Source organism: Berghia stephanieae, chromosome 1, assembly GCF_034508935.2.
Source record: "Berghia stephanieae isolate SIO BIC M18660-M18661 chromosome 1, UCSD_Bste_1.3, whole genome shotgun sequence".
NCBI lineage: Eukaryota > Metazoa > Mollusca > Gastropoda > Nudibranchia > Aeolidiidae > Berghia > Berghia stephanieae.
In genome coordinates, this window is record NC_088360.1 from 2880556 (window position 1) to 2900555 (window position 20000).

At 32.8% G+C, this 20000-nt stretch overlaps 1 protein-coding gene across 1 annotated transcript in view; it reads left to right on the forward strand.

The window, feature by feature from the left end:
• LOC144966211 (uncharacterized) overlaps positions 1-20000 on the forward strand; it is a 119460-nt gene that overhangs the window by 4814 nt on the left and 94646 nt on the right. The window contains exons 4-17 of the mRNA XM_078902392.1: positions 1204-1247; positions 1997-2177; positions 4116-4159; positions 4903-5083; positions 6653-6696; positions 7449-7629; positions 9008-9051; positions 9795-9975; positions 11605-11648; positions 12398-12578; positions 17262-17305; positions 18060-18240; positions 18950-18990; positions 19896-20000. The exon at positions 19896-20000 is cut by the window's right edge and continues 76 nt beyond it. Of these exons, the coding sequence (XP_078758518.1) occupies positions 1204-1247; positions 1997-2177; positions 4116-4159; positions 4903-5083; positions 6653-6696; positions 7449-7629; positions 9008-9051; positions 9795-9975; positions 11605-11648; positions 12398-12578; positions 17262-17305; positions 18060-18240; positions 18950-18990; positions 19896-20000 (1496 nt within the window). The remainder of the gene's footprint in view (positions 1-1203; positions 1248-1996; positions 2178-4115; positions 4160-4902; positions 5084-6652; positions 6697-7448; positions 7630-9007; positions 9052-9794; positions 9976-11604; positions 11649-12397; positions 12579-17261; positions 17306-18059; positions 18241-18949; positions 18991-19895) is intronic.

Below are 20000 nucleotides of genomic sequence, written 5' to 3' on the forward strand. Positions count from 1 at the left end.
AGTAGTAGTAGTAGTAGTAGTAGTAGTAGTAGTAGTAGTAGTAGTAGTAGTAGTAGTAGTAGTAGAAGTAGTAGTAGTAGTGCTAGTAGTAATAGTAGTAGTAGTTGATGTTGTTGTTGTTGTTGTTGTTGTAGTACTTGGACACGTTCGATCCAAGACCAAACTACAGTAGTGCCGTAGAGAACCTTACAAAGATGTAAACTTACTTTATTCTTCTAAACTGATGATTTGTGGAAAAAAAAACACGTACTTGTCTTAAATTGTGTTAATTATTTAAATCAGATAATATTGTCCTTCAAATTTCAACCGATATAAATGATTCTCATTTTGGCAAAAACAATCAATCCTGGACTTTGCGATATTCCAGGTTTGAGAGTATTTTGCATGATGAGGGTCATAATTTAAATCGATCGATATTTGTTGGACCCACGCTCATGAAAATCACGTCAAAAACCAATCAGACTATAGATAGAACAAAGCTGATGTCACTCAGGTCTTTGCTATTCTTTTTTTGAATATCCATGTTTATGATTAATTATTACTTAATTATGTTAACCAGACTGTAGAAAGAATGATGTTGACGTCACTCGGGTTTTTGTAATAGTTTTTTTTGCCATCCACGTCTATCATTAATTCTCACTACCCTTTATTAACCAGACTATAAACGTTTAAGTTTAAACATAGTTTAGTGTGTTATTCCGTCAGATTTCCGGATGGTAATGTTGTGAGATTGTCTGAACCAATTAAACAGCATCTATTGATGAATAAGGATAAACACAGTTGTGCGTATACGATTGAGTATTTTACTTAAATAATACCTTTTATAGTGTAATACATTTGTAGTTCGCTCTGACAGTCCAAAGGGCATGGATTTGTTCTCTTTTACAACAACTTTATAGAAGGAACGAAATCAACGTCACTCAGCTCTTTGTTATTGGTTTAGCCAGTCATGTTATTGAGTACATATCTCTAAATTGTATTAATCAACCTATAAACGTTTAAGTTTATACTTAGTTTATTTTGTGTTTGTAAGTTATATCCGACGGTGGATGATTTTAGTTTTTGAAAACTAAACCCAATGCATCAATGTTAATTTTGATAGAGTTGATTGGTATAAAATTATGGATATCAAAAATGTGTCTTATGATCATAACATTTCGATAAAGGAATAGTTCATACACGATTATATGTTTTTATTTCCAGAGCAAAGTTCAAACAAATGCAAGGTTGGAAACAAAGAGTACAATGTAAGTCATGGACTTAGGGACTTAACATGAACTTATTTCAACTTGCCAAAAGACACTTTTCTCTTTACCCTCTAGAATAATATTGTGATTTAAATAAAAACCCTTTAAATGGGATAATTTATACGCTATTTCAATTTGTTTTTCTTTTCAAATCTTGAAACCTTAAAATGTTGATTTTAATCGCTGAATAATAGATTTATGTCTTTAGGCTTTTATGGTTAAACTTTATAGATGAATGAAATAAACTCCACTCGAATCTCGGCTTTACCGCATTTTGACAGAGAAAAATCTGTCCCCTCCGCATTTTCTTCCGTCGCTAGAAACATACAAATCAGAAGGTGTAAGTTGAGGTAGACAGAACCTATACTTACAAAGACATGTGACGACTATCACAAGACAAGCTCTTGTATGGAATCTCAGAGGAGGAAGAAGACCAGGGAGGCCCAGAAACAGTTGACAATGCATAGCAATGTCAGAAAAAAAATGGGTCGATAATATGTGCCCGCATTCATCTCCACAAAATAACTGTAGAGATTGTGTCCAAATAAAAGAAAAGGAAAAAAAAAAGACGAGGAAAGTAATCTCTTGGAAAAACCAAACTGAAAACCAATTTTATAAGACAATGTCTGCACCTTCCTGACTCATTTCTTAAATTGAACATTTATGGTAGGTACTTGAAGCTGGTGTTAAGTTAGTCTCATTTATTTAACTTCTTTATTATAAGTTTTCTGAATTGAATTCTTCTTCAGAATAACGCCCAGTGGCTTAGAAACGATTGTAAGAAGAAATTCAAGTGTGACAAAGGAAGTGTTAAAACGTACAACTACAACTGTCCCAGCAATTCCCAGTGTAAGAACGGAAAATGCCAGTGTAACGCTGGATGGAAAGTGAAGCAAAGAACGAGCAAAGGATTGCTCAAGAATTGTGAAAGTAAGTAATTCTATCATTCTTCAGTCTTCAACTTATATCAGCTTTTTGTTGTTATTCAATGTCTCTTTCCCTAGAGTATATCAAATTAAAATATTCTCCTGGAAATACGAGATCAACTCTCTCTGAACAATACTAGCTCCGAATGGAAAGTAAGCTAAAAGTAGAATACAGTAGTAATAGTATTAGTATTACTATTAGTAGTAGTATTAGTAACAGTAGTAGTCATAGTATTATTATTATTATTATTAGTAGTAGTAGTAGTAGTAGTAGTAGTAGTAGTAGTAGTAGTAGTAATAGTAGTAGTAGTAGTAGTAGTAGTAGTAGTAGTAGTAGTAGTAGTAGTAGTAATAGTAGTAGTAGTAGTAGTAGTAGTATTAGTCGTAGTAATTGTAGCAGTAGTAGTGGTGGTAGTAGTAGTAGTAGTAGTAGTAGCAGTAGTAGTAGTATTAGTAGTAGTAGTAGTAGTAGTAGTAGTAGTAGTAGTAGTAGTAGTAGTATTAGTCGTAGTAATTGTAGCAGTAGTAGTGGTGGTAGTGGTAGTAGTAGTAGTAGTAGTAGTAGCAGTAGTAGTAGTAGTATTAGTATTAGTAGTAGTAGTAGTAGTAGTAGTAGTAGTAGTAGTAGTAGTAGTAGTAGTAGTAGTAGTAGTAGTAGTAGTAGTAGTAGTAGTAGTAGTAGTAGTAGTAGTAGTTGTTGTATTAGTCGTAGTAATTGTAGCAGTAGTAGTGGTGGTAGTAGTAATAGTAGTAGTAGCAGTAGTAGTAGTAGTAGTATTAGTAGTAGTAGTAGTAGTAGTAGTAGTAGTAGTAGTAGTAGTAGTAGTAGTAGTAGTTGTAATAGTAATAGTACTGCTAGCAGTAGTAGTAGTTGATGTTGTTGTTGTTGTAGTAGTGGGTCCGTTTGATCCAAGACCAAACTACAGTAGTGCCGTAGAGAACCTTACAAAGATGTAAACTTACTTTATTCTTTTAATCTGATGAACTGTGGAAAAAATACATACATTGAATAATTATTTCAATCAGATAATATTGTCCTTCAAATTTTAATCGATATAAATGACTCTCATTTTGGCAAAAACAATCAATCCTGGACTTTGCGATATTCCAGGTTTGAGAGTATTTTGCATGATGAGGGTCAGAATTTAAATCGATCGATATTTAATGGACCCACGCTCATGAAAATCACGTCAAAAACCAATCAGACTATAGATAGAACAAAGCTGATGTCACTCAGGTCTTTGCTATTCTTTTTTCTTATCCATGTTTATGATTAATTATTACTTAACTATAGTAACCAGACAATAGATAGAATGATGCTGACGTCACTAGGGTTTTTGTAATACATTTTTTTGCAATCCACGTTTATCAGTAATTCTCACTACTCTTTATTAACCGGACAATAAACGTTTAAGTTTATAGTTTAGTGTGTTATTCCGTCATATTTCCGGATGGTAATGTTGTGAGATTGTCTTAACCAATTAAACAGCATCTATTGATGAATAAGGATAAATACGGTTGTGCGTATACGATTGAGTACGTTACTTAAATAATACCTTTTATAGTGTAATACATTTGTAGTTCGCTCGGACAGACCAAAGGGCATGGATTTGTTCTCTTTTACAACAACTTTATAGAAGGAACGAAATCAACGTCACTCAGCTCTTTGTTATTGGTTTAGCCAGTCATGTTATTGAGTACCTATCTCTAAATTGTATTAATCAGCCTATAAACGTTTAAGTTTACACTTAGTTTATTTTGTGTTTGTAAGTTATATCCGACGGCCGGATTATTTTAGTTTTTGAAAACTAAACCCAATGCATCAATGTTAATTTTGATAGAGTTGATTGGTATAAAATTATGGATTTCTAAAATGTGTCTTATCATCATAACATTTCGACAAAGGAATAGTTCATACACGATTATATGTTTTTATTTCCAGAGCAAAGTTCAAACAAATGCAAGGTTGGAAACAAAGAGTACAATGTAAGTCATGGACTTAGGGACTTAACATGAACTTATTTCAACTTGCCAAAAGACACTTTTGTATTTACCCTCTAGAATAATATTGTGATTTAAATAAAAACCCTTTAAATGGGATAATTTATACCCTATTTCAATTTGTTTTTTTGTTTTTAAAAAATTTGAAACCTTAAAATGTTGCTTTTCATCACTGAAGAAAAGATTTTTGTCTTTAGGATTTCATGGTTAAAAGTTAAATGATGAATGAAATAAACACCACTCCATTCTCGGCTTTACCGCACTTTGACAGAGAAAGACTTGTACCCTCCGTAAATTGTGTCGTCCCTAGAATCATACAAATCATAAGGTGTAAGTTGAGGTAGACAGAACCTAGACTTACAAAGACATGTGACGACTATCACAAGATAAGCTCTTGTATGAAATCTCAGAGGAGGAAGAAGACCAGGGAGGCCCAGAAACAGTTGACAATGCATAGCAATGTCAGAAAAAAATGGGTCGATAATATGTGCCCGCATTCATCTCCACAAAATTACTGTAGAGATTGTCTCCAAATAAAAAAAAAGGAAAAAAGAAAAGGAAAGTAATCTCTTGGAAAAACGAAACTGAAAACCAATTTTATAAGACAATGTCTGCATCTTCCTGATCCATTTCTTAAATTGAACTTTATTTGACTTAAAGCTGGTGTTAAGTTAATCTCATTTATTTAACTTCTTTATTTTAAGTTTTCTAAATTAATTTTTTTTCAGAATAATGCCCAATGGCTTAGAAACGATTGTAAGAAGAAATTCAAGTGTGACAAAGGAAGTGTTAAAACGTACAACTACAACTGTCCCAGCAATTCCCAGTGTAAGAATGGAAAATGCCAGTGTAACGCTGGATGGAAAGTGAAGCAAAGAACTAGCAAAGGATTGCTCAAGAATTGTGAAAGTAAGTAATTCTATCATTCTTCAGTCTTCAACTTATATCAGCTTTTTGTTGTTATTCAATGTCTCTTTCCCTAGAGTATATCAAATTAAAATATTCTCCTGGAAATACGTGATCAACTCTCTCTGAACGATACTAGCTCCGAATGAAAAGTAAGCTAAAATAGAATATAGTAGTATTAGTAGTAGTAGTAGTAGTAGTAGTAGTAGTAGTAGTAGTAGTAGTAGTAGTAGTAGTAGTAGTAGTAGTAGTAGTAGTAGTAGTAGTAGTAGTAGTAGTAGTAGTAGTAGTAGTAGTAGTGTTAGTAGTTAGTAGTAGTAGTAGTAGTAGTAGTAGTAGTAGTAGTAGTAGTAGTAGTAGTAGTAGTAGTAGTAGTAGCAGCAGTAGTAGTAGTAGTAGTAGTAGTAGTAGTAGTAGTAGTAGTAGTAGTAGTAGTAGTAGTAGTAGTAGTAATAATGGTTGTTGTAGTAGTAGTGCTTGCAGTAGTAGTAGTTGATGTTGTTGTTATTGTAGTAGTGGGTCCGTTTGATCCAAGACCAAACTACAGTAGTGCAGTAGAGAACCTTACAAAGATGTAAACTTACTTTATTCTTTTAATCTGATGAACTGTGGAAAAACACATACATTGAATAATTATTTCAATCAGAAAATAGATTTTACTTCAAATTTCAATCGATATAAATGATTCTCATTTTGGCAAAAACAATCAATCCTGGACTTTGCGATATTCCAGGTTTGAGAGTATTTTGCATGATGAGGGTCAGAATTTAAATCGATCGATATTTAATGGACCCACGCTCATGAAAATGACACCAAAAAAAACAAACAATCAGACTATAGATAGAACAAAGCTGATGTCACTCAGGTCTTTGCTATTCTTTTTTCTTATCCATGTTTATGATTAATTATTACTTAACTATAGTAACCAGACAATAGATAGAATGATGCTGACGTCACTAAGGTTTTTGTAATACATTTTTTGCAATCCACGTGTATCAGTAATTCTCACTACCCTTTATTAACCGGACAATAAACATTTAAATTTAAACATAGTTTAGTGTGTTTTTCCGTCAGATTTCCAGATGGTAATGTTGTGAGATTGTCTGAACCAATTAAACAGCATCTATTGATGAATAAGGATAAATACGGTTGTGCGTATACGATTGAGTACTTTACTTAAATAATACCTTTTATAGTGTAATACATTTGTAGTTCGCTCGGACAGTCCAAAGGGCATGGATTTGTTCTCTTTTACAACAACTTTATAGAAGGAACGAAGTCAACGTCACTCAGCTCTTTGTTATTGGTTTAGCCAGTCATGTTATTGAGTACATATCTCTAAATTGTATTAATCAGCCTATAAACGTTTAACTTTATACTTAGTTCATTTTGTGTTTGTAAGTTATATCCGACGGTGGATGATTTTAGTTTTTCAAAACTAAACCCAATGCATCAATGTTAATTTTGGTAGAGTTGATTGGTATAAAATTATGGATTTCTAAAATGTATCTTATCATCATAACATTTCGACAAAGGAATAGTTCATACACGATTATATGTTTTTATTTCCAGAGCAAAGTTCAAACAAATGCAAGGTTGGAAACAAAGAGTACAATGTAAGTCATGGATTTAGGGACTTAACATGAACTTATTTCAACTTGCCAAAAGACACTTTTCTCTTTACCCTCTTGAATAATATTGTGATTTAAATAAAAACCCTTTAAATGGGATAATTTATACCCTATTTCAATTTGTGTTTGTTTTTGTTTTTGTTTTTAATTTGAAACCTTAAAATGTTGCTTTTCATCACTGAAGAAAAGATTTTTCTCTTTAGGCTTTCATTGTTAAAAGTTAAATGATGAATGACATAAACACCACTCGATTCTCGGCTTCACCGCACTTTGACAGAGAAAAACTTGTTCCCTCCGTAAATTGTTCCGTCCCTAGAAACATACAAATCAGAAGGTGTAAGTTGAGGTAGACAGAACCTAGACTTACAAAGACATGTGACGACTATAACAAGATAAGCTCTTGTATGGAATCTCAGAGTAGGAAGAAGACGAGGGAGGCCCAGAAACAGTTGACAATGCATAGCAATGTCAGAAAAAAATGGGTCGATAATATGTGCCCGCATTCATCTCCACAAAATTACTGTAGAGATTGTCTTCAAATAAAAAAAAAAGGAAAACAAGAAAAGGAAAGTAATCTCTTGGAAAAACGAAACTGAAAACCAATTTTATAAGACAATGTCTGCATCTTCCTGATCCATTTCTTAAATTGAACTTTATGGGACTTGAAGCTGGTGTTAAGTTAGTCTCTTTTATTTAACTTCTTTATTATAAGTTTTCTAAATTGAATTCTTCTTCAGAATAACGCCCAGTGGCTTAGAAACGATTGTAAGAAGAAATTCAAGTGTGACAAAGGAAGTGTTAAAACGTACAACTACAACTGTCCCAGCAATTCCCAGTGTAAGAACGGACAATGCCAGTGTAACGCTGGATGGAAAGTGAAGCAAAGAACGAGCAAAGGATTGCTCAAGAATTGTGAAAGTAAGTAATTCTATCATTCTTCAGTCTTCAACTTATATCAGCTTTTTGTTTTAATTCAATGTCTCTTTCCCTAGAGTATATTAAATTAAAATTTTCTCCTGGAAATACGTGATCAACTCTCTCTGAACGATACTAGCTCCGAATGGAAAGTAAGCTAAAATAGAATATAGTATTATTATTATTATTATTATTATTATTAGTAGTAGTAGTAGTAGTAGTAGTAGTAGTAGTAGTAGTAGTAGTAGTAGTAATGGTTGTAGTAGTAGTAGTGCTTGCAGTAGTAGTAGTTGATGTTGCTGTTGTTGTTGTTGTTGTAGTAGTGGGACACGTTTGATCCAAGACCAAACTACAGTAGTGCCGTAGAGAACCTTACAAAGATGTAAACTTACTTTATTCTTTTAATCTGATGAACTGTTGAAAAACACATACATTGAATAATTATTTCAATCAGAAAATAGATTGTCTTTCAAATTTTAATCGATATAAATGATTCTCATTTTGGCAAAAACAATCAATCCTGGAATTTGCGATATTCCAGGTTTGAGAGTATTTTGCATGATGAGGGTCAGAATTTAAATCGATCGATATTTAATGGACCCACGCTCATGAAAATGACACAAAAAAAAACAAACAATCAGACTATAGATAGAACAAAGCTGATGTCACTCAGGTCTTTGCTATTCTTTTTTCTTATCCATGTTTATGATTAATTATTACTTAACTATAGTAACCAGACAATAGATAGAATTATGCTGACGTCACTAGGGTTTTTGTAATACATTTTTTGCAATCCACGTTTATCAGTAATTCTCACTACCCTTTATTAACCAGACTATAAACGTTTAAGTTTAAACATAGTTTAGTGTGTTATTCCGTCATATTTCCGGATGGTAATGTTGTGAGATTGTCTGAACCAATTAAACAGCATCTATTGATGAATAAGGATAAATACGGTTGTGCGAATACGATTGAGTACGTTACTTAAATAATACCTTTTATAGTGTAATACATTTGTAGTTCGCTCGGACAGTCCAAAGGGCATGGATTTGTTCTCTTTTACAACAACTTTATAGAAGGAACGAAATCAACGTCACCCAGCTCTTTGTTATTGGTTTAGCCAGTCATGTTATTGAGTACATATCTCTAAATTGTATTAATCTGCCTATAAACGTTTAAGTTTATACTTAGTTCATTTTGTGTTTGTAAGTTATATCCGACGGCCGGATGATTTTAGTTTTTCAAAACTAAACCCAATTCATCAATGTTAATTTTGATAGAGTTGATTGGTATAAAATTATGGATTTCTAAAATGTATCTTATCATCATAACATTTCGACAAAGGAATAGTTCATACACGATTATATGTTTTTATTTCCAGAGCAAAGTTCAAACAAATGCAAGGTTGGAAACAAAGAGTACAATGTAAGTCATGGACTTAGGGACTTAACATGAACTTATTTCAACTTGCCAAAAGACACTTTTCTCTTTACCCTCTTGAATAATATTGTGATTTAAATAAAAACCCTTTAAATGGGATAATTTATACCCTATTTCAATTTGTTTTTTGTTTTTAAAAAATTTTAAACCTTAAAATGTTGCTTTTCATCGCTGAAGAAAAGATTTTTGTCTTTAGGATTTCATGGTTAAAAGTTAAATGATGAATGAAATAAACACCACTCCATTCTCGGCTTTACCGCACTTTGACAGAGAAAGACTTGTACCCTCCGTAAATTGTGTCGTCCCTAGAATCATACAAATCATAAGGTGTAAGTTGAGGTAGACAGAACCTAGACTTTCAAAGACATGTGACGACTATCACAAGATAAGCTCTTGTATGAAATCTCAGAGGAGGAAGAAGACCAGGGAGGCCCAGAAACAGTTGACAATGCATAGCAATGTCAGAAAAAAATGGGTCGATAATATGTGCCCGCATTCATCTCCACAAAATTACTGTAGAGATTGTCTCCAAATAAAAAAAAGGAAAAAAAGAAAAGGAAAGTAATCTCTTGGAAAAACGAAACTGAAAACCAATTTTATAAGACAATGTCTGCATCTTCCTGATCCATTTCTTAAATTGAACTTTATTTGACTTGAAGCTGGTGTTAAGTTAGTCTCATTTATTTAACTTCTTTATTTTAAGTTTTCTAAATTAATTTTTTTTTCAGAATAATGCCCAATGGCTTAGAAACGATTGTAAGAAGAAATTCAAGTGTGACAAAGGAAGTGTTAAAACGTACAACTACAACTGTCCCAGCAATTCCCAGTGTAAGAACGGACAATGCCAGTGTAACGCTGGATGGAAAGTGAAGCAAAGAACGAGCAAAGGATTGCTCAAGAATTGTGAAAGTAAGTAATTCTATCATTCTTCAGTCTTCAACTTATATCAGCTTTTTGTTGTTATTCAATGTCTCTTTCCCTAGAGTATATCAAATTAAAATATTCTCCTGGAAATACGTGATCAACTCTCTCTGAACGATACTAGCTCCGAATGGAAAGTAAGCTAAAAGTAGAATACAGTAGTAATAGTATTAGTATTAGTAGTAGTAGTAGTACTACCACACTACTACTAGTCGTAGTAGTAGTACTACTACTACGACTAGTAGTAGTGTGGTAGTAGTAGTAGTAGTAGTAGTAGTAGTAGTAGTAGTAGTAGTAGTAGTAGTAGTAGTAGTAGTAGTAGTAGTGCAGCAGTAGTAGTAGTAGTAGTAGTAGTAGTAGTAGTAGTAGTAGTGTTAGTAGTAGTAGTAGTAGTAGTAGCAGTAGTAGTAGTAGTAGTAGTAGTAGTAGTAGTAGTAGTAGCAGCAGCAGTAGTAGTAGTAGTAGTAGTAGTAGTAGTAGTAGTAGTAGTAGTAGTAGTACTAATGGTTGTAGTAGTAGTAGTGCTTGCAGTAGTAGTAGTTGATGTTGTTGTTGTTGTAGTAGTGGGTCCGTTTGATCCAAGACCAAACTACAGTAGTGCAGTAGAGAACCTTACAAAGATGTAAACTTACTTTATTCTTTTAATCTGATGAACTGTGGAAAAACACATACATTGAATAATTATTTCAAACAGAAAATAGATTTTACTTCAAATTTTAATCGATATAAATGATTCTCATTTTGGCAAAAACAATCAATCCTGGACTTTGCGATATTCCAGGTTTGAGAGTATTTTGCATGATGAGGGTCAGAATTTAAATCGATCGATATTTAATGGACCCACGCTCATGAAAATCACGTCAAAAACCAATCAGACTATAGATAGAACAAAGATGATGTCACTCAGGTCTTTGCTATTCTTTTTTTCTTATCCATGTTTATGATTAATTATTACTTAACTATAGTAACCCGACAATAGATAGAATTATGCTGACGTCACTAGGGTTTTTGTAATAAATTTTTTTGCAATCCACGTTTATCAGTAATTCTCACTACCCTTATTTAACCGGACAATAAACGTTTAAATTTTAACATAGTTTAGTATGTTTTTCCGTCATATTTCCGGATGGTAATGTTTTGAGATTGTCTGAACCAATTAAACAGCATCTATTGATGAATAAGGATAAATACGGTTGTGCGTATACGATTGAGTACGTTACTTAAATAATACCTTTTATAGTGTAATGCATTTGTAGTTCGCTCGGACAGTCCAAAGGGCATGGATTTGTTCTCTTGTACAGCAACTTTATAGAAGGAACGAAATCAACGTCACTCAGCTCTTTGTTATTGGTTTAGCCAGTCATGTTATTGAGTACCTATCTCTAAATTGTATTAATCAACCTATAAACGTTTAAGTTTATACTTAGTTTATTTTGTGTTTGTAAGTTATATCCGACGGCCGGATGATTTTAGTTTTTGAAAACTAAACCCAATGCATCAATGTTAATTTTGATAGAGTTGATTGGTATAAAATTATGGATTTCTAAAATGTGTCTTATCATCATAACATTTCGACAAAGGAATAGTTCATACACGATTATATGTTTTTATTTCCAGAGCAAAGTTCAAACAAATGCAAGGTTGGAAACAAAGAGTACAATGTAAGTCATGGACTTAGGGACTTAACATGAACTTATTTCAACTTGCCAAAAGACACTTTTGTATTTACCCTCTAGAATAATATTGTGATTTAAATAAAAACCCTTTAAATGGGATAATTTATACGCTATTTCAATTTGTTTTTTGTTTTTTTTTAAATTTTAAACCTTAAAATGTTGCTTTTCATCACTGAAGAAAAGATTTTTGTCTGCAGGATTTCATGGTTAAAAGTTAAATGATGAATGAAATAAACACCACTCCATTCTCGGCTTCACCGCACTTTGACAGAGAAAAACTTTTGCGATCCGCAAATTTTTGTGTCGTCCCTAGAACCATACAAATCATAAGGTGTAAGTTGAGGTAGACAGAACCTAGACTTACAAAGACATGTGACGACTATCACAAGATAAGCTCTTGTATGGAATCTCAGAGGAGGAAGAAGACCAGGGAGGGCCAGAAACAGTTGACAATGCATAGCAATGTCAGAAAAAAATGTGTCGATAATATTTGCCAGCATTCATCTCCAAAAAAACTGTGGAGATTGTGTCCAAATTTAAAAAATAAAGAAAAAAAGAAAAGGAAAGTAATCTCTTGGAAAAAACCAAACTGAAAACGAATTTTATAAAATAATGTCTGCATCTTCCTGATCCATTTCTTAAATTGAACTTTATTTTACTTGAAGCTGGTGTTAAGTTAGTCTCATTTATTTAACTTCTTTATTTTTAGTTTTCTAAATTAATTTTTTTTTCAGAATAATGCCCAGTGGCTTAGAAACGATTGTAAGAAGAAATTCAAGTGTGACAAAGGAAGTGTTAAAACGTACAACTACAACTGTCCCAGCAATTCCCAGTGTAAGAACGGACAATGCCAGTGTAACGCTGGATGGAAAGTGAAGCAAAGAACGAGCAAAGGATTGCTCAAGAATTGTGAAAGTAAGTAATTCTATCATTCTTCAGTCTTCAACCTATATCAGCTTTTTGTTGTAATTCAATGTCTCTTTCCCTAGAGTATATTAAATTAAAATTTTCTCCTGGAAATACGTGATCAACTCTCTCTGAACGATACTAGCTCTGAATGAAAAGTAAGCTGAAAGTAGAATACAGTAGTAATGGTATTAGTATTAGTAGTAGTAGTAGTAGTAGTAGTAGTACTACTACTACGACTAGTAGCAGTGTAGTAGTAGTAGTAGTATTTTTAATTCAGAAAAGTGAGTGGAGCAGCCACTTATGTTGGTAACAACAAGATATGAAGTGAATAGAAAAGTGCCAGAAGACAATAGAGAATAAAAATTTTTCGCGGCGGTGGTGGGGTTTGAACCTGCGACCTTATTGGTACGACAACTCCGCCTGGCAGGTGAGAGCGTTGTCTTACCAATAAGGTCGCAGGTTCAAACCACACCACCGCCGCGAAAATTTTTTTTATTCTCTATTGTCTTCTGGCACTTTTCTATTCACTTCATATCTTGTTGTTACCAACATAAGTGCCTGCTCCACTCACTTTTCTGAATTAAAAATTCACCCCATACACCGGAGCATACTCAATGTCTCAATCGTTTCTATGTTATATGTTTGTGTTGAGAATATTGGCTATTAAGCTTAACTGCTGGTCAAAATTATTCGCGATGGTGGTGTACGAACGAATCGGCGGTCTCAAGAAGTGGGTGAGAGAGGGATCTAGTAATGACTTTGGGTTTGAAACGAATATTTTTGTGTTCGTGGATAGCTCACACGGTAGAGCCACGCTCTCACCTGCCAGGCGGAGTTGTCGTACCAATAAGGTCGCAGGTTCAAACCCCACCACCGCCGCGAAAAATTTTTATTCTCTATTGTCTTCTGGCACTTTTCTATTCACTTCATATCTTGTTGTTACCAACATAAGTGCCTGCTCCACTCACTTTTCTGAATTAAAAATTCACCCCATACACCGGAGCATACTCAATGTCTCAATCGTTTCTATGTTATATGTTTGTGTTGAGAATATTGGCTATTAAGCTTAACTGCTGGTCAAAATTATTCGCGGTGGTGGTGTACGAACGAATCGGCGGTCTCAAGAAGTGGGTGAGAGAGGGATCTAGTAATGACTTTGGGTTTGAAACGAATATTTTTGTGTTCGTGGATAGCTCACACGGTAGAGCCACGCTCTCACCTGCCAGGCGGAGTTGTCGTACCAATAAGGTCGCAGGTTCAAACCCCACCACCGCCGCGAAAATTTTTTATTCTCTATTGTCTTCTGGCACTTTTCTATTCACTTCATATCTTGTTGTTACCAACATAAGTGCCTGCTCCACTCACTTTTCTGAATTAAAAATTCACCCCATACACCGGGGCATACTCAATGTCTCAATCGTTTCTATGTTATATGTTTGTGTTGAGAATATTGGCTATTAAGCTTAACTGCTGGTCAAAATTATTCGCGATGGTGGTGTACGAACGAATCGGCGGTCTCAAGAAGTGGGTGAGAGAGGGATCTAGTAATGACTTTGGGTTTGAAACGAATATTTTTGTGTTCGTGGATAGCTCACACGGTAGAGCCACGCTCTCACCTGCCAGGCGGAGTTGTCGTACCAATAAGGTCGCAGGTTCAAACCCCACCACCGCCGAGAAAATTTTTTATTCTCTATTGTCTTCTGGCACTTTTCTATTCACTTCATATCTTGTTGTTACCAACATAAGTGCCTGCTCCACTCACATTTCTGAATTAAAAATTCACCCCATACACCGGAGCATACTCAATGTCTCAATCGTTTCTATGTTATATGTTTGTGTTGAGAATATTGGCTATTAAGCTTAACTGCTGGTCAAAATTATTCGCGATGGTGGTGTACGAACGAATATGCGGTCTCAAGAAGTGGGTGAGAGAGGGATCTAGTAATGACTTTGTGTTTGAAACGATTATTTTTGTGTTCGTGGATAGCTCACACGGTAGAGCCACGCTCTCACCTGCCAGGCGGAGTTGTCGTACCAATAAGGTCGCAGGTTCAAACCCCACCACCGCCGGAAAAATTTTTATTCTCTATTGTCTTCTGGCACTTTTCTATTCACTTCATATCTTGTTAGTAGTAGTAGTAGTAGTAGTAGTAGTAGTATTAATGGTAATAATAATAATAATAAAATAATAATACTACTTTATTTCATCCCAAAAAGGAATTTTTTTGTACAGACGTGTTATAATTTACACAATAAGATAAAAATACACTGGAAATAGGATGTATATATAAAAAAAGGAACAGCTCCATAACCAGAGCTGCGCTTTACAATATGAATAATTTCAACACTGTAAAATAGTTAAAACTGTCCCTATACATTGAAAATTGAAAAGATTGCAAAACAAATAAATTAATAAATTAATATTTACATTTTTTGAAATTAAAAATGCGAAATAATTATATAAAATGATTATTGCTTGTTGTTATAAAACCTACTACTGGACGGCAGAAAAGATTTTCGGTGTACCTCATTTTTCGTTGAAATAGAGATAGGGCGACCACTTCTTTCTGACATAATAACTGATGGTCTTAGTGGATGATACTGGTCATTTAATATTTTAGTTATTTTATTTGTACAAAATGTCTCGTATAAAAGATCTACATCGTCAACATCAATTATATAGCGTTTAATGGGTTTCTTAATATTTGAATTTATTTTGTTCCTTTCCACTGCTAAGCAATTGCCTCCCCAAGCTGTTATACAAACTGACAAAACACTTTCGATTACTGCTCTATAAAATAATGTGCAGAGGGTTTTATCTATTCTAAATTGAGAGAGTTTTGATAAAAAATATGTACGTCTGCACATCTTATGCCTAATTATTTTCAAGTGTTCATCCCACTTGAGCCTGTCATCAATTGTTACACCAAGGTATTTGTAGTGAGGAACTCGCTGGACGAATTCGTCCTTTAATTTTAGCGGTTCTATCGGTTCCTTCACTCTCCTAAAGTCAATCACTAGCTCCTTTGTCTTGCTTATGTTAAGCTCTAGGTGGTGGGCATCACACCAAGACACAAATCTATCAATTTCTTGCCTATAAGCCACTTCGTTGCCATTTGTTATGAGCCTTTGAAGAGCGGTGTCATCTGCAAACTTTATTAAAGGGACACTCAGGTTTTGACTTCTACAGTCATTCGTGTATATTGTGAATAATACAGGGGACAATACACAACCTTGAGGAGCACCAGTATTTGTAGTTATACAGGAAGATCTGTTTTGTCCTAATTGAACATATTGTGCTCTATCCGTAAGAAATTCGAGCACCCAAGCAATTATATACTTGTTTAAATTCAGACTAGTCAATATTTGAACAACCGAGGTTGCATTGTATTGAACGCTGAAGAAAAATCTGCAAAAAGCAACATGCAATAGCTCTTAGCGTGATCCGATGCCTGTAGATGTTGTTTGTAAACAGCAAAATTACATCCTCTACGCCACGTCCTGGTTTGTAAGCAAATTGATGACTATCACTCAATGGCATGAACTGGTTCCTAATTTTAACAAGAACAAGTAGTAGTAGTAGTAGTAGTGCTTGCATTAGTAGTAGTTGATGTTGTTGTTGTTGTAGTAGTGGGACACGTTTGATCCAAGACCAAACTACAGTAGTGCCGTAGAGAACCTTACAAAGATGTAAACTTACTTTATTCTTTTAATCTGATGAACTGTGGAAAAATACATACATTGAATAATTATTTCAATCAGAAAATAGATCTACTTCAAATTTTAATCGATATAAATGATTCTCATTTTGGCAAAAACAATCAATCCTGGAATTTGCGATATTCCAGGTTTGAGAGTATTTTGCATGATGAGGGTCAGAATTTAAATCGATCGATATTTGATGGACCCACGCTCATGAAAATGACACAAAAAAACAAACAAACAATCAGACTATAGATAGAACAAAGCTGATGTCACTTAGGTCTTTGCTATTCTTTTTTCTTATCCATGTTTATGATTAATTATTACTTAACTATAGTAACCAGACAATAGATAGAATGATGCTGACGTCACTATGGTTTTTGTAATACCTTTTTTGCAATCCACGTGTATCAGTAATTCTCACTACCCTTTATTAACCGGACAATAAACATTTAAATTTTAACATAGTTTAGTGTGTTTTTCCGTCAGATTTCCAGATGGTAATGTTGTGAGATTGTCTGAACCAATTAAACAGCATCTATTGATGAATAAGGATAAATACGGTTGTGCGTATACGATTGAGTACTTTACTTAAATAATACCTTTTATAGTGTAATACATTTGTAGTTCGCTCGGACAGTCCAAAGGGCATGGATTTGTTCTCTTTTACAACAACTTTATAGAAGGAACGAAATCAACGTCACTCAGCTCTTTGTTATTGGTTTAGCCAGTCATGTTATTGAGTACATATCTCTAAATTGTATTAATCTGCCTATAAACGTTTAAGTTTACACTTAGTTTATTTTGTGTTTGTAAGTTATATCCGACGGTGGATGATTTTAGTTTTTGAAAACTAAACCCAATGCATCAATGTTAATTTTGATAGAGTTGATTGGTATAAAATTATGGATATCAAAAATGTGTCTTATGATCATAACATTTCGACAAAGGAATAGTTCATACACGATTATATGTTTTTATTTCCAGAGCAAAGTTCAAACAAATGCAAGGTTGGAAACAAAGAGTACAATGTAAGTCATGGACTTAGGGACTTAACATGAACTTATTTCAACTTGCCAAAAGACACTTTTGTATTTACCCTCTAGAATAATATTGCGATTTAAATAAAAACCCTTTAAATGGGATAATTTATACCTTATTTCAATTTGTGTTTGTTTTTGTTTTTTTTTTAAATTTGAAACCTTAAAATGTTGCTTTTCATCACTGAAGAAAAGATTTTTCTCTTTAGGCTTTCATGGTTAAAAGTTAAATGATGAATGACATAAACACCACTCGATTCTCGGCTTCACCGCACTTTGACAGAGAAAAACTTGTTCCCTCCGTAAATTGTTCCGTCCCTAGAAACATACAAATCAGAAGGTGTAAGTTGAGGTAGACAGAACCTAGACTTACAAAGACATGTGACGACTATAACAAGATAAGCTCTTGTATGGAATCTCAGAGGAGGAAGAAGACCAGGGAGGCCCAGAAACAGTTGACAATGCATAGCAATGTCAGAAAAAAATGGGTCGATAATATAAGCCCGCATTCATCTCCACAAAATAACTGTAGAGATTGTGTCCAAATAAAAAAAAAAGAAAAAAAAAAGAAAAGGAAAGTAATCTCTTGGAAAAACGAAACTGAAAACCAATTTTATAAGACAATGTCTGCATCTACCTGATCCATTTCTTAAATTGAACTTTATTTGACTTGAAGCTGGTGTTAAGTTAATCTCATTTATTTAACTTCTCTATTTTAAGTTTTCTAAATTGAATTTTTCTTCAGAATAACGCCCAGTGGCTTAGAAACGATTGTAAGAAGAAATTCAAGTGTGACAAAGGAAGTGTTAAAACGTACAACTACAACTGTCCCAGCAATTCCCAGTGTAAGAACGGAAAATGCCAGTGTGAAGCTGGATGGAAAGTGAAGCAAAGAACGAGCAAAGGATTGCTCAAGAATTGTGAAAGTAAGTAATTCTATCATTCTTCAGTCTTCAACTAATATCAGCTTTTTGTTGTATTTGCATGTCTCTGTTTCCAGATTGTATTAAATTCAACTTTTTTCTAGGACCTACCAACCCTCTCTAAACGATATTAAGTCGGAATGGAATGTAAGCTAAAAATTACTTGGATTTCAAAATTAAGGCCATGAAACATAATTAGACACCTGTTTTGATTTGTAATTGTTAATCATTTCATGTTTGATGTAAGCATTCATTAAAATCCATAATGGCATGAGCATCAATCGTGGTTCATGATCAGCGCTAAAAGTTATAATGGAATTTTATGTGACTGGTGATTCACTCTCATGTGGTTTAATTGGAGACGCAGACGACAGGAGAAATTTTCTCGTTGACATTTTCAAATTCAATTCAATCAGTTCTTAGATATTATTTTTGAGACATCCTCCTTTTATTAATGGCTTTGGGGAAGATGAATTGTAAAAACAAGATTAAATCAAGTTTATGGGTTGTAAATACTCGCTTTGATTTAAGATATTTACGTATTTGTCAACTCGTTAAAAAGCTTAAATCAAAACTTGCCTGCTTGACCCAATCAAGGGCAAATCTAAGGTCTTTTGTCAGACCTTTGCATATTGAAATTTTGATGATCTAACAAACGGATCAACTGTATTATTTTTAACTTGGTTTTCATTTGATTTCACCATCAATTCAGAACAACAGAACAAGTGCCGTCAAAACAATAAGGATTATCAGGTAAATGAATAAAAAGGATGAAGATGATGATTATGATGATGATAATAATAATAATAATAATAATAATAATAATAATAATAATAATAATAATAATGATAATAATAATGATAATAATAATCATTGTCTAATAATAATAATAATATAATAATAATAATGATAAATAATAATATAATAATAATAATAATAATAATAATAATAATAATATAATAATAATAATAATAATAATAATAAATAATAATAATAATGATAATAATAATAATAATAATAATAATAATAATAATAATAATAATAATAATAATAAATAATAATAATAATAATAATAATAATAATAATAATAATAATAATAATAAATAATAATATAATATAATAATAATAATAATATAATAATAATAATAATAATAATAATAATAATAATAATAATAATAATAATAATAATAATAATAATAATAATAATAATATAATGATAATGATAATGATAATAATAATAATAATAATAATAATAATAATAATAATAATAATAATAATAATAATAATAATAATAATAATAATATTAATAATAATAATGATTATAATAATAACGATGTTAATTATGTTTATTATAAAGTATTATGTTTTTGTTTTTTTCTTCTCCTTCATTATAGTTTTCATTGTTGGTGTTGTCATTGTGCGTCCGCTTTGTTGCTTTTGTCAATATTGTTATTTTGTAACAATTTAAATATGTAATGAAGCAATGCTAATGTGTCCAGAAGCACTTACGACATCTATAAGTAGTTTGGGTTAGATTTTACATGAAACAGTTAAATAATTGCTTTCATTAGTGATGATATTAAAGCAGTCCTGATTCAAATCATTGAAACCTTAAGCCAGCTCTCAAATTCAATAAGTTAAATTTTCTCCCGTTTCAGAATGGAGCTCAATGGCTGAAACAAGACTGTAAGAAAAAGTTCAGATGTGTAAATGGAGCAATTAAAACCGATGGATACAATTGTCCTTCCAACTCTGAATGTCAA